Source organism: Aethalodelphis obliquidens, unplaced genomic scaffold (assembly GCF_003676395.1).
Source record: "Aethalodelphis obliquidens isolate GAN/ISIS:26980383/991018 unplaced genomic scaffold, ASM367639v1 scaffold87, whole genome shotgun sequence".
Taxonomy (NCBI): Eukaryota; Metazoa; Chordata; class Mammalia; order Artiodactyla; family Delphinidae; genus Aethalodelphis; species Aethalodelphis obliquidens.
The window spans coordinates 2,811,377-2,824,533 of NW_020838031.1; the positions used below are offsets into that span (position 1 = coordinate 2,811,377).

Consider the following 13,157-nt stretch of genomic DNA (forward strand, 5'->3'; position numbering starts at 1 on the left):
CTCTGTATTTCTACTCTCTGGTTATGTGTTTTTCTCTTCTGTATCATTTTTCTACGTCATCCCTCTGCCCCCCACCCCTGCCGGACCACCTTTATCAAAGTTGCCCTTTCCCTTCTCTATCTAATCTTTATTCCCCAAGTGAATACTCTCACCAGATCCGAGAATGGATCATAGTTAAGGGAAGACGGGAGCCCCATGCTCCCGTGACTGACCCCAGACACGGAGTGGCTGTGCAAAGAGACTCACAAGCATTTGGTACCAACTGTGAATCAATCTCATAGAATTATTCAAATTAAACAGTTACGACCGAGGCCCTCTGATAAAGGCAGGTGAAGAGCAGGAAAGTACGCATTAGAAAATGTCCATGTTCACCCCAGCCACCCCCTCCTACCCTACATGCTCTTGACCACTTCTTCCTGAAGGGGAGGAGTACTACCTTGTAGCGTATGCTGGCTGCACTTCATGAGGGTTGCGACGGTCGGACCAGAAAAACAGCAGTCTATCAAACCTGGGTTCAATGTCGGCAAACTGGGCCTTGCCTTCCGGGAAAATTCGAAGTATACCTCCACTTACCTAGGAAAAGGGCCAAATATGTAAGCGTGAGTGACCAAGAATGCTACAAAATTAAATTTAGGGGGGAAAAGACCAATTCAGGATATCCGAAGTCTTAAATCAATTATTCACAAACATATCTCGGTTAACGAGGTGGGAAGGTGAGCTGAGATTTCAAGTACATGCACCAATCAATACAAGGAAACATTCGTTCCTTCTTTTAGAGAATTTTGTAAATACTTGATGAGACAGATGTATATGATCTGAACTCAAAAGTCTTAAAATGACACTTGAAAGCCTGGAAGAGTAGTAAGCATTTCTTATTTATGTATGGTGATGATCTGCTTAACCTACTCTTAAAAATGTATCCGTATCTAGTCATGTTGACTAAATTACTACAAATGGTTAAGTATGTCAAAGAACTAGTTCTTTGCCCTTGCCAAATCTAATGCCTCTTATTTAAGGAACTCACTAAATCAGTAGAAAGTGTCATTTATCATCAGCGCTGCAGTCATTATTAGAAACTGTAGCTCTCCCTCCCCAGACTGGGCCTGACACAGGGATGACTCCCTGCCTATACAACTGGACTTCCCTCACAAAGGATCATTACTATTTACCCCAGCAAATACCCTTCTCTGTTTGGACCAGATGGACTTACCTATTCATTCCAATACTGACTGGATGTCTATTGTTCTGGGCCCTGTTCTGGGCCCTGGGAGCAGAGTAGGAAATAATTCAGACAGATGTGGTCCTTGTGGTAATTATAATCTGGGTGGGGGGAGAGTAAAGCGAGGTAAACCCGACCCAAGTGAGTAGCTCTTCACCCTTGGAAAACTCAACTCCTAACAGGTAGACTCTTCAACTGAAAGGCACACTGATACTTGATCAAGACACCATGGAGGCGGAGCCTATTCCTCGGTTCCACTACAGCCAGAGAAGCTGTTTACAGGCTCACTGTCAAGTAAGGTAGATTCAGGCTACCCGGTTCCCTTGCCTTCCTTCCTCAGGTTCCAGCGTTGTTCCGAGCGACTGCCAAAGCACTCGTGCAGACATCTTTTAAAGGAGCTCTAGACTGTGACCGAGAACATGCCTCTTTTCTCTCCCCCTGCCCTCCGCCCTTTCACTGGAGTCGCCGGGAATAGCACAGGCCATCTGCTGAAAATGTTCAGAAACACGTAGTTGAAGCTACCAGTCTTCCTCTGGGAAACGTTCCCTGATCCCTGAATTAGGCGGGCTCCCACGTGTTCCCACAGCAATCTGTCCTGCACTTGGCAGCGCCAACTGTAATCGTCCGTCTACTGATCTGTACCCTCCACTCCAGCCCAAGCTCTAGGAGGGATAGTTCTATTTCTGCTGTTTCCAGCACCCAGAATAACTTCTGCCACAGTGTACATATTCAGTGCAATCTTGCAGTGAAAGTTTTCAGTTTTACATATAAAAATACTGAAGATTTTTTTCTGCTTATATGCTAATTTAAAAACAACGTATTAATGACCTTGGACAGGTCATATAAAAATTAAAAGATCAGCCTAGAAAGAACCTAGATTCTAACAAAATGTAAAATTTAAGAGTTGATCAAACATATTCATAGATTTCTAGATATTCACAAAATCGGGAAAAAAATTTTAATTCTAACCAAATTTATAGCAATTTGTTTTGTGCGTTGGGCTCAAGGTGAATTACCAATTTTATGTCTCTATTTCAAACTTTAAAAGCTATAACAAAAAACCATGTTTGTTGACATAATGCCTCAAAATATACTTAGCAGTAAAACTTACCTCTACTTTGAACTTGGAGTAGGACAGAGGAAATTCTTTTTTTTTTCCCAGAAAAGTAACGTTTTTTACTTTTAACTACTTGTCACACTTCTATAATACTTTCTATTCTTGCATTTGTTTTGTTACTTGCTCTTTTTAATTCTAAACTTTATTCATTTTATTGAGGTATAGTTGATTTACAATATTGTGTTAGTTTTAGATGTACAGCAGAGTGAGTCGGTTATACACATATGTGTGCATATCTATATTATTCTTTCTTAAAAATTCTTGTCGATTATAGTTTATTACAAGATATTGGATACGGTTCCCTGTGCTATATAGTAAATCCTTGTTTCCCGATTCTAGATATAGCAGTGTGCATCTGTTAATCCCATACTCCCAATTTATCCCTCCCCACTTTCCCCTCTGGTAACCATAAGTTTGTTTTCTATGTCTGAGTCTGTTTCTATTTTGTAAATAAGTTCATTTGTAATATTTTTCAGATTCTACATATAAGTGATATCATATAATATTTGTCTTTCTCTGTCTGACTTACTTCACTTAGCATGATAATCTCTAAGTCCATCCATGTTGCTGCAAATGGCATTATTTTGTTCTTTTTTGTACCTGAGTAGTATTCCATTGTATATATGTACTGCATCTTCTTTATCCATTCCTCTGTCGATAGACCCTTAGGTTGCTTCCATGCCTTGGCTATTGTAAGTAGTGCCGCTATGAACACTGGGGTGCATGTATCTTTTTGAATTAGAGCTTTTGTCTTTTCCAGATACATGCCCAGGAGTGGGATTGCTGGATCATATGGTAACTCTTTTTAATTTTTTAAGGAACCTCCATACTGTTCTCCATAGTGGCTGCACCAATTTACGTTCCCACCAACAGTGCAAGAGGGTTCCCTTTTCTCCACACCCTCTCCAGCATTTATTATTTGTAGACTTTTTGATGATGGCCATTCTGACCGTTCTGTGAGGTGTTACCTCATTGTACTTTTGATTTGCATTTCTCTGATAATTAGTAATGTTGAGCATCTTTTCCTGTGTCTGTTGGCCATCTGCATGTCTTCTTTGGAGAAATGTCTACTTAGTTCTTCTGCCATTTTCTGATTGGGTTGTTTGTTTGTTTTGTTATTGAATTGTATGAGCTATTTGTATATTCTGGAAATTAAGCTTTTGTCGGTCGCACTGTTTGCAAATATTTTCTCCCAGCGCATAGGCTGTCTTTTCTTTTTGTTTATGGTTTCCCTTGCTGTGCAAAAGCTTATAAGTTTGATTAGGTTCCATTTGTTTATTTTTGCTTTTGTTTCTATTGCCTTGGGAGACTGACCTAAGAAAAACATTGGTACGATTTATGTCAGAGGATGTTTTGCCTGTGTTCTCTTCTTGGAGTTTTATGCTGTCATGTCTTATATTTAAGTCTTTAAGCCATTTTGAATCTATTTTTGTGCATGTGTGAAGGTGTGTTCTAACTTCACTGATTTACATGCGGCTGTCCAACTTTCCCAGCACCACGTGCTGAAGAGACCGTCTTTTCTCCACTGTATATTCTTGCCTGCTCTGTCAAAGATTAACTGACCGTAGGTGTGTGGGTTTGTTTCTGGGCTCTCTATTCTGTCTCACCAATCCATATGTCTGTTTCTGTGCCAACACCACACTCTTTTGAGTACTGTAGCTTTGGAGTATAGTCTGAAGTCTGGGAGGGCTGTGCCTCCAGCTTTGTTCTTTTTCCTCAGGATCACTTTGGCAATTCTGGTTTTTTTGTGATTCTATATGAATTTTAGGATGATCTGTTCTAGTTATGTGAAAAATGTCATGGCTAATCTGATGGGGATTTCATTAAATCTGTAGACTGCTTTGGGTTATATGGCCATATTTTAACTATATTAATTCTTCCAATCCAAAAGCATGGAATATCTTCCCTTTTCCTTGCATCACCTTTGATTTCCTTTATCAGTGTCTTATAGTTCTCAGCATATAAGTCCTTCACCTCCTTGGTTAGATTTATTCCTAGATATATTCTTTTTATGATGTGATTTTAAACAGAATTTTTTTACTTTCTCTTTCTGGTATTTCATTGTTAGTGTAAAGAAATGCAACAGATTTCTGTATATTAATCTTGTATCCTGCTACCTTGCTGAATTCATTTATCAGTTCTAACAGTTTCTGTGTGGAATCTTTAGGGTTTTCTACATAGAGTATCAAGGACAGAGGAAATTGTTTAAATCAGTATATGATATGGAAAGATGACTGGATCACCGTGAGCATACTCTAAGTTTTAGGATTTGCTTTTAGAACAGGACTAAGTTTTTGTACATTTAAGACCTCATGATTTCCATTTATGTGCGTATGCATGTGGTGGAAGGAGGTGTTTTAAAGGTTATTTGATTTTTTAAAAATTACCTTAGCTACACAAGTGTGTTCACTCTCTGAAAATCCACTGGGCTATACATTATGTTCACTTTTCTATTTAAATATTTTGCTTCATTACATGTAAGTAAAAAGAGATTTTTTACAAAAATCAACCAAAAATTAGTTTATACAACCTCCAGTGCAATAATACATGACACACTTCTAAAGTTTAAATCATTTAAACTTAAGTGAAACTCAGGCTGATGTTAAGGGAATAAATATTTGCAACACGAGAAATTGGATACGCTGCACATTCTAACTGGTTTTACAGGATTTTTCAGTACCGATAAACTAGCTTTTCATAATCCGGGGACAAAGAAATCCTGCCTCCTATATCCCATAGCCCAGTGCCAGACACCACCTCTGCAACAATGCAAAGCACGAAATGCAGGCGCTAAAGAGCAAATAACTTCATAATCATAATACATAATCTCCTGCAAAAGTCATGATAAAACAAACACTCTCAGAAGTGTTTTTATAAAAACTACTAGAAGGGATATTATTTTAATAAAAGATACTTTTGTTAAAGTTAAATTTTGGATATGAATGTTTCAACATCCGAAATAAGGGAATCTACTTTTTGAGCTCTATGAGGATCTGTTTCATGTTAACAAAGACCCACTCCTAATACCTGAGTGAAACATACCTAAGGAGGAATGTTTAACTGTGCCACGTTTTAAAGACAGTCTCACCTATGAGGAGTATGAATCTTAACACTACTTGTGAGGAAAAAATACCTGTAAGAAAAAAAAAATGCTCAATGAGGTGGCATACCTTGGCATCCCAGTCTTTATTAAGATAATATATACATGTCACACATCTTCCATCTCCATTTGGATTATCGACATGACGTACATAACCCGTTCCGTTGCCTGGATAACAAGCAACCATGGCCTGTAATAATAATAATAATAATAAATTTTAAAGTCCACATATGAATAAAAAGGGAAAACAGCTTACAGCAAAGATCTCTGATTTTTGGCTACTCTGACTTACGCTTAAATTCTTTCTCTAATAAAAATCATGTTTGTAAATAGAAGAGGTAAAAATCTTCTATGTTGACATTAAGAAAAAACACAGGGTAGGCTGGTGAACAATGCAAAGTGTGGTGAATTCTGCCTCACAGCGATGGGAAAAGCTGATGTGGAAGGATGGGAAAGCCTGCAGGACCTCTTTCGTGATCGTCACTCATGCCAATAACCAAGATCAGGTGGGCTTTGTCCTGCTCCACGGGAGATGGCCACCCTCCCCGAGCTCGCCACAGAGCACCTGTGTTACCGTCCGACAGTCACACACGTCCTCTGATACCATCTCTGAGTGGTACCAATTTGGATAGACACAATTTAGAAGATCAACTCCAAACACTAACTCATTTAATGTCAGTGATTTTTTAAAAAAGGCTAAATGACAAATTAGCATGTGACGAACCCCTCTTCAAATCAGAAAGTCATTTTTCCACTCAGATTATAACAAGATGTAGTTCAGAAGACTGTTGGGTTTAAGTATGAAGGCGTAAGAGAGGCCCAAAATAAAAAGCACCAAATAACTTGCATGTCCTAGAAATGTAGTACATTATAATGAAGTGAAATTAGTAAGGGTAATTTTTTTTAAATCTCAGGAATTACGAAGAAAGCAAAAACAAAGATGCTCAAGATTACCAGTTATTCTTGAAATTCTTTATTTCTCTAATTTCTCCACGTGTTAAAGTTAATGGATAAGTATTAATGTCAATGAATTAGTACAGTCATCAAACAGTAATTAAATTACATCATTATTTAAGATAAATGGCAAATGCTAATTTTTAAAATTCCTAAGTGAACAAATAACTCTGTTCTATCTCTGAGGGACTAGAAAGCATTTTAAACATGAATGCTTAAAAAAAAAAAATCACATTTTCATAGACACCTGGACCTACTGCTCTTTATCAGAAGAAGAATTTTTGGTGAAGATTACTTATGTCTCTATTTTTCGTAATTCTAGACAGACTTTAAATCCCTCTTCTTGTGACCTGAGGTTGTAATAAGAGGGAGAATGACATGTTTCTTGCATTTAATAATGCTCAATAAAAGATAAACCCAATTTCCTTGTCATTAGCTGCAAAGGAAAGGCATATGTAGCAGACCTTGAACATTAACTATAAAAAGGTACTAATTTAATAATGCAACTAATCCATATATGATTAATTGAGACAATTATGGTAAATTACTTGATACATTCTTATCAACAAAAAAGGAAAAAGAAAAGAAAAGAAAAGAAAAATCAACCTGAACTCTTCCCTAAGGAGTTTTCATCTCAAGAAAGTTTACTCAGGCCTCCCTCCAACTATCTGGTTTGTAACCTCAGCATTTCTCGGGTAAGAACAAATGGGAAAATCTTTCTTCGATCGTCCACCCCACCCCACCCCACCCCACCCCATCCCTCCATTTAACAAACACCTCTTGAGCACCTACTATGTACATGAAAGGGCCTGGGGCTAAAATGATGAACAAAGTCTCTTGCTTTCATTTGTTATGGAACTCAGCATAGTGGGGTAAATAATCAACAAACAGATATATAACGTGATGTTAGGTAGCGATGATTTTCTTCATATCTTATGAAAAGATAACACATTATTGACTGGGGGATTTTTGCAGAAACTAACGTCTGTGGCGTTAATACATCTCCGGTCAATAATGTGTTAAGTTGAAGGATACAGAAAATGACAGAACGATACTCTGACCGCTCTGAAGATCTAACACTGAGCAGAGATGAAAGGAAGGGAGTGGCGAGTCGCGTGTCCGTGTGCGGGGTGAGCACGTCCGGCAGAGGGCCCACGGGCACGGAGGCAGCAGTGGCGTGGCAGGCGGAGGGCAGCAGCAGGACAGCTGCAGGAAAAGGAGCGAGGGCAGAGGATGGTCGGAGGGGGTCCTGCAGGCCATGGTGAGGACTCTGGATACTGCTCTAAAAGTGACAGGAGGCCGATGGAGGACACATCTGATTAATGTCTGAAGGCGGTCAGTTTAGACTCTGTATGAATAAAAAATAACAACTGCAATACCCTCAGTGTCACCCACTACCTAACATTCACTGGATGTTTACTATTTGCCAAGCGCTACTCTAAGTAATTTCCATACAATAACTTATCTGACACAACTGTATGAGGTAACTAGTACCGTCCTCCTCCTCGTCATTTACCTGTTAAGGAAACTGAGGCCCAGAAAGGTTAATTCACGTTCTTAATGACATAGACAGCTGACCCAGGTATGAATGCAGGCAGTCTGGTTTAAGAACCCGTGTAACTGACCACTGTACTAGACTGTGGTGTGTGTGTTGGGGGACTGGGGGTGGAGAGTGAAAAAAGAAGACTGCTAATTGGCTACTGCAGTTTGTTTCTAGGAGAAAAACAAAAAAGAGGCTGACCAGGGTGGCAAGGTGGGATGTATTCTGAAGGCAGAAAAGCAACATGGTGTGCTCAGGGACCGGAAGCGGAGAGTAGGGAAGAGACAAGGATGACTGCAGGTTTCGTTTCAGCCTGTGTAACTGAATGAATGGAGCTAACTATTTACCAAGATGGAAACACTAGGTGAAAGAGTGGTTTTAGTAACATGCACAGGGTAGGAAAGGAGTTTCTCAGCAACAGTCACGATGAGCCAGACATCCCAGAGTAGAACAGGATTGAAGACACCAGGATTATGCCTCAAGATGGGACCTGTTTGTGTCAGTCACTTCTACTCCGCTTTCCTTAGGGTTACTGGAGGTACCTGAGGGTGGCCACCTGTGGCGGGGGGTCCAGTGAAATGAGAAGAGGCCAAACATTTGTTTGGTCTTGCCCCAGCCTTCAACTAGGGGCAGCATTTATCTGTGTCCTTTGAATTCCAAGTGAGACTTTTGGAAAAAATAAAAGATGCAATAAAAGCTTTAAACAATTGTATTAATTAAATTCTGTAATCCCTGATATAGCTCACTCACGCCCACCTAAGTGTATTATCTGAGGTGCCATTACCACTTTAGCCTGGCCTGCTGTCCCCTAGATCCCTTTAGCTCTGCTCTGGTGGCAGGGACGCTACCAAATGTAGAGAAAGGAAGGAAGGAGAAGGGGATCAGTGATACACAGGGCCTGCATTTTATCTGCCAGCTTGACCTGTCAATACCAGCCGCAGGAAAGGCAGCAGTACATTAGGACAACTGTAAAAGGATAAAATGCAAAACACCAGCGTAACCCAGCGAACTAGACGGCCTATCAATTAATTACAGCTAACTGCGGCTGGCTATAAAATAAGAGTGATGTGTAAAGGAGAAGGAAGCAAGGCGACCCTGACCCCAGAGCACAGACGAGCCCTTCCGTGCCTATAACTAGAGACTCTAAGAGGAAAAGGGAGAGCCAAGCATACCCAGAAAGAGCAGATCGTCGCGGAAAACCTGAGACCCGAAAGAGCCACACTCCTAGAGGTTCTGGGGAAAGATAAATTTTGTAGGAAACATGCAAAGATTTGGAAGGATCATAAATTCATTCAAGTATCTGTGTGGCCTAAAAATGACACAGTGAAACTGCACTTAGCAATTCATGTGTGTCCTGAAACTCCTCCCCACTTGGATTCTAGAAAACATAAAAAGGTATTTCTATAACGTCTCATGAAATCTGGAAGCTGTTATATTTAAAATAAGTATTCATATTTAAATAAAGTTATCCTTAGCTATGGTTTGGATTATCAAAATTTAAAGTTCCTTAAATGTAACATAGTGCTTCCAGGTTTGAAAAAATATTTACACTTTACGTCTTAACTGGTAATTTTGTTTTCCTGGTGTATATATATATATATTTTAATTTTTTAAAAAATTTATTTATTCATTTTTGGCTGTGTTGGGTCTTCGCTGTGATGCCTGGGCTTCTCACTGCGGTGGCTTCTCTTGTGGCGGAGCACAGGCTCCAGGCGCGTGAGCTTCAGTAGCTGTGGCTCGTGGGCTCTAGAGCGCAGGCTCAGTAGTTGTGGCACTCGGGGTTAGATGCTCCACAGCATGTGGGATCTTCCCGGACCAGGGATCGAACCTGTGTCCCCTGCACTGGCAGGCAGATTCTTAACCACTGCGCCACCAGGGAAGCCCCTTCCTGGTATATTTTACATGTATTTGTGTAAAAAAGACTCTTGATAGTGCTGTTCTTGTTTTGTTTGTTTTTAATATGCAGATTCTTATTCACAATACTTTTAATAAATTCAATTTATTTTCTCTTAATCTCTTGATAAAGCAACTAATAACAACTCATTCGACACCTGATTTCACCTGCTTGAGCATGTTATTAGTCTAGAAGTCATTAGCAGTATTAAAAAATATTTATGGAATACCTACCATATCACACTACAAAAAGGGTCAGTGTGATATCTGTCTGAAAGGACTTAACTGGAAAGAAAGAAAACACCAGGCAACTGGAAAGAAAGAAAACACCGGGCACTTACAAATCAACTGATAAAACTGAGTAGTGCAAATAATAAACAGGAAAATAATTCTGAAAAAAAGGAATTATTCATGTGGGATAAAATAAAGGGACAAGGCTCTGAGCTACACATGACCCCAGCTTATCTTTAAAGGACAGATGTGATTTGGAAAGGTGAAGGGATAAAAAGCAAACAGTATAAGCATGACAAATATAGGAAACAGCTGAGGGGACAGTGGGGTATTTTTATAACGGTCTGCTCTGTCACTTAATTACTTAAGTAGTAAAATTAATTTGGTAAAAATAGGATGAAATTTTGAAAATTCAGCAAAGGAAGAAGGACAGGAAAGGTCAGCAGCAGTGAGCCACTGTGGTCCTTGGGTGGGGATGGCCACAGCAAAAGCTTTTAAGAAGGCAGCTTCCGTATTCTGGGATTTATATGAAAGATTATTGTAAGATAATGCACACTGCTATGGTCTGAATGTTTGTGTCCCTTCCTAAATTCACATGTTGAAATTCTAACCCCCAAAGACTTAGGAGGTGGGACCTTTGGGAGGTGCTGAGGTCACAAAGGGGAAGCCCTCATGAATGCAACAGTGCTCTTACAAAGGGGCTCTGGAGGTAACCCTGCCCCTTCCACCATGTGAGGACACAACCAGAAGTCGCTGGCTACGAACCAGTAAAGGGCCCTCACCAGACAGTGACCCGCATGGTCGCCTTGATTTCGGACTTTCCAGCCCCTAGGGCTGTGAGCAATACATTTCTGTGTTAATAAGCTACCCAGTCTGTGGTATTTTGTTATAGCAGCCCACAGGGAGTAAGACACACCTATGAAGGGTAAAACTGTTCCAAGAGATTTACACCGTATGTACCGGTCCTAAGGATAAGGAAAGGCATTAAAGTCGACGAAGAAAAACTGAAGTATCTCTATCCCTAGAGAGTTGTTGGGGATTGGAGCGGTACTCCCTGGTCATCCTTCTGTCCTTTCTGAGGAGCAGCAGACACGACCTCACACTCCTATAAGGGTTGGGCTGGAAGACAGTGGAAGAGTCTAGACATTAGCCTGAAAAAGAAACAATGCGATTGCCTACTATATCATTCTGAGGTACATTCCTAATCTGACATCTCTTTGAGACACCAAGTTGAAATATTTCAGTTTCCCATTAGGAAAAGTCTATTTAAACATAAACAAAACAATTAAATACTATTTTTTTCCTTTTTGATATGAAACTATACATGATTGAGGACGTTCTTAAGATAAGAAACACCATAAATTTGTTTTTTACTCTAAGAATAAAAGGAAGGAAGAGGTTTGCGATACCTCTTTGGAATCTGAAGACATTTATTTCTGGCACTGGAAGGCTTGTATTCAATATGAAGTTGAACCAGGAAACTTTTTTCCTTTTTCCTTTTTGAACTGAATTGTTTTAAAACATTGATTCAAAGGCAAGAAAAGTAAAATTTTACAGGCTATCAAAGTACTATATTTACCCTGAATGGGGGGAGAAGCTTTACTATCTGAAAATGTATTCTATTAAACTATATTGCCCCAGGGTCACCAGCCCTCTGCCCTTTGTAGATGTTGACAGTTAACATTCAGTAAGCACTTACCTTGAGCCAGGCAAAGATTACCGTCTCACCGTGTCTTCACAAGTTTATGAGGTTAGGTACAATTAATGTATCCATTTTGGAGATCAGAAAACTGAACTATAACGAGAACAGAAAGCCTGCCAAAGGCCCCAGAGACCTTGAGGGGCCCAGAGGGAAAACCGGCGGCTCTGCAGCCTCCCCAGTTCCTGGCTCCAGTGGGGTCCTGTTCGGCCTGACCGCCTACCTGACACAGCGATACGCACGTGCGTAAGGCTCGGTCCTCCCACGTCCAGATGTGCTTCAGAAGGTTTCCTCCAGCCCTGCAGTTACAGCTTTTAAGTCTCTTCCTCCTTCATTCCCAAAGCACACGCACCCACCACTATTCACTACCTCTGGGGTCCACAAAATCTAGCTCAAATACGGGGAAAACAGGTCATCAAGAGAACTAGACTAACAGCAAGTTGGTATTTACTATAAGAATAATCTAGTTTTTAAAACTGCAGATTTCAATTACACCTGCTTAGTTAATCTCGTTTCCTAAAAGAGACAATTAAAAACTTCATAAAGTTATGAATTTGGTTCACTGCATTAATTAGCATGTTAAAAATAGGGGTAATGAGGAAGGGCAATCCACGGGCATTTAAAATTTTAAGGCTCTTGACTTATTTCCTAAACTTTAATGTTATAAATAACATATCTCACCATAAATAAACAGACTTTGTGTTTGGGGAGGTGAATTTTTCAAATCTATATCATGGAAAAAATAAAACTAGCACAGAGAAAAAGGATAATAGCAATAAGAACCAGGGCAGTCTCTCTTGGTACTAGCCTCTAGTCCACACAGGGCAATAAAGACCATTCAGAAGATCAGTACTGGATAAAACTTACTCAACTAATTCCAGGTAGAAAGAGAAGATTGTAAAAGGAAGTACCAAGACAGTATTAGGACAGATCATGGCAGACTTTAGGGAAGAGGAGGGCACTTCAATTCACAGAGTGAATTAACTAAGGGAAGGTTTAAATGAGAAAATAAAGAACATTACTCAGATTTGCTGAAGTCCAGGGTTCATGAGAAGAGGGAAGAAAACGGAAAAGGTAAAATGGGCCAGACTCAGGAATAAGGGACCTTTATACTACAGGTAGAGGGAAGCCATCATTTTGGGGCAAGGGAGCAACATGATGAGAGGACTGTGCTTCAGAAACACGACAAGTAGAATACAGGGTGGATCTGGGAAAGGGGGCAGGAAGAAAAACGACACTGAGGAGACCAATCATATCACAGCTGCAACAGACAAAGAAAAGCAAGGAGAGCCTGACAGAGAGGAGGGAGCTGGTGAAGGGTGGGGAAAGAGGGAGCAGGACAAAGGATCAACAGCATGGGGAGGGGTAGAGACTGAGGAAAGTGAGAGGCCTTAGTATGCGCTC

At 40.1% G+C, this 13,157-nt stretch overlaps 1 protein-coding gene across 3 annotated transcripts in view; it reads right to left on the reverse strand.

Annotated features, from left to right (window-relative positions):
• EGLN1 (egl-9 family hypoxia inducible factor 1) overlaps positions 1-13,157 on the reverse strand; it is a 57,347-nt gene that overhangs the window by 5,794 nt on the left and 38,396 nt on the right. Inside the window, exons 2-3 of one of the 3 annotated variants that reach the window (XM_027094049.1) lie at positions 5,507-5,626; positions 437-573 (exon numbers count right to left, since the gene is read on the reverse strand). In XM_027094049.1, the coding sequence (XP_026949850.1) occupies positions 437-573; positions 5,507-5,626 (257 nt within the window). Of the gene's footprint in view, positions 1-436; positions 574-5,506; positions 5,627-9,765; positions 11,174-13,157 lie in introns of those variants that run through there. The other 2 variants (XM_027094050.1, XM_027094051.1) reach the window with 2 other exon arrangements.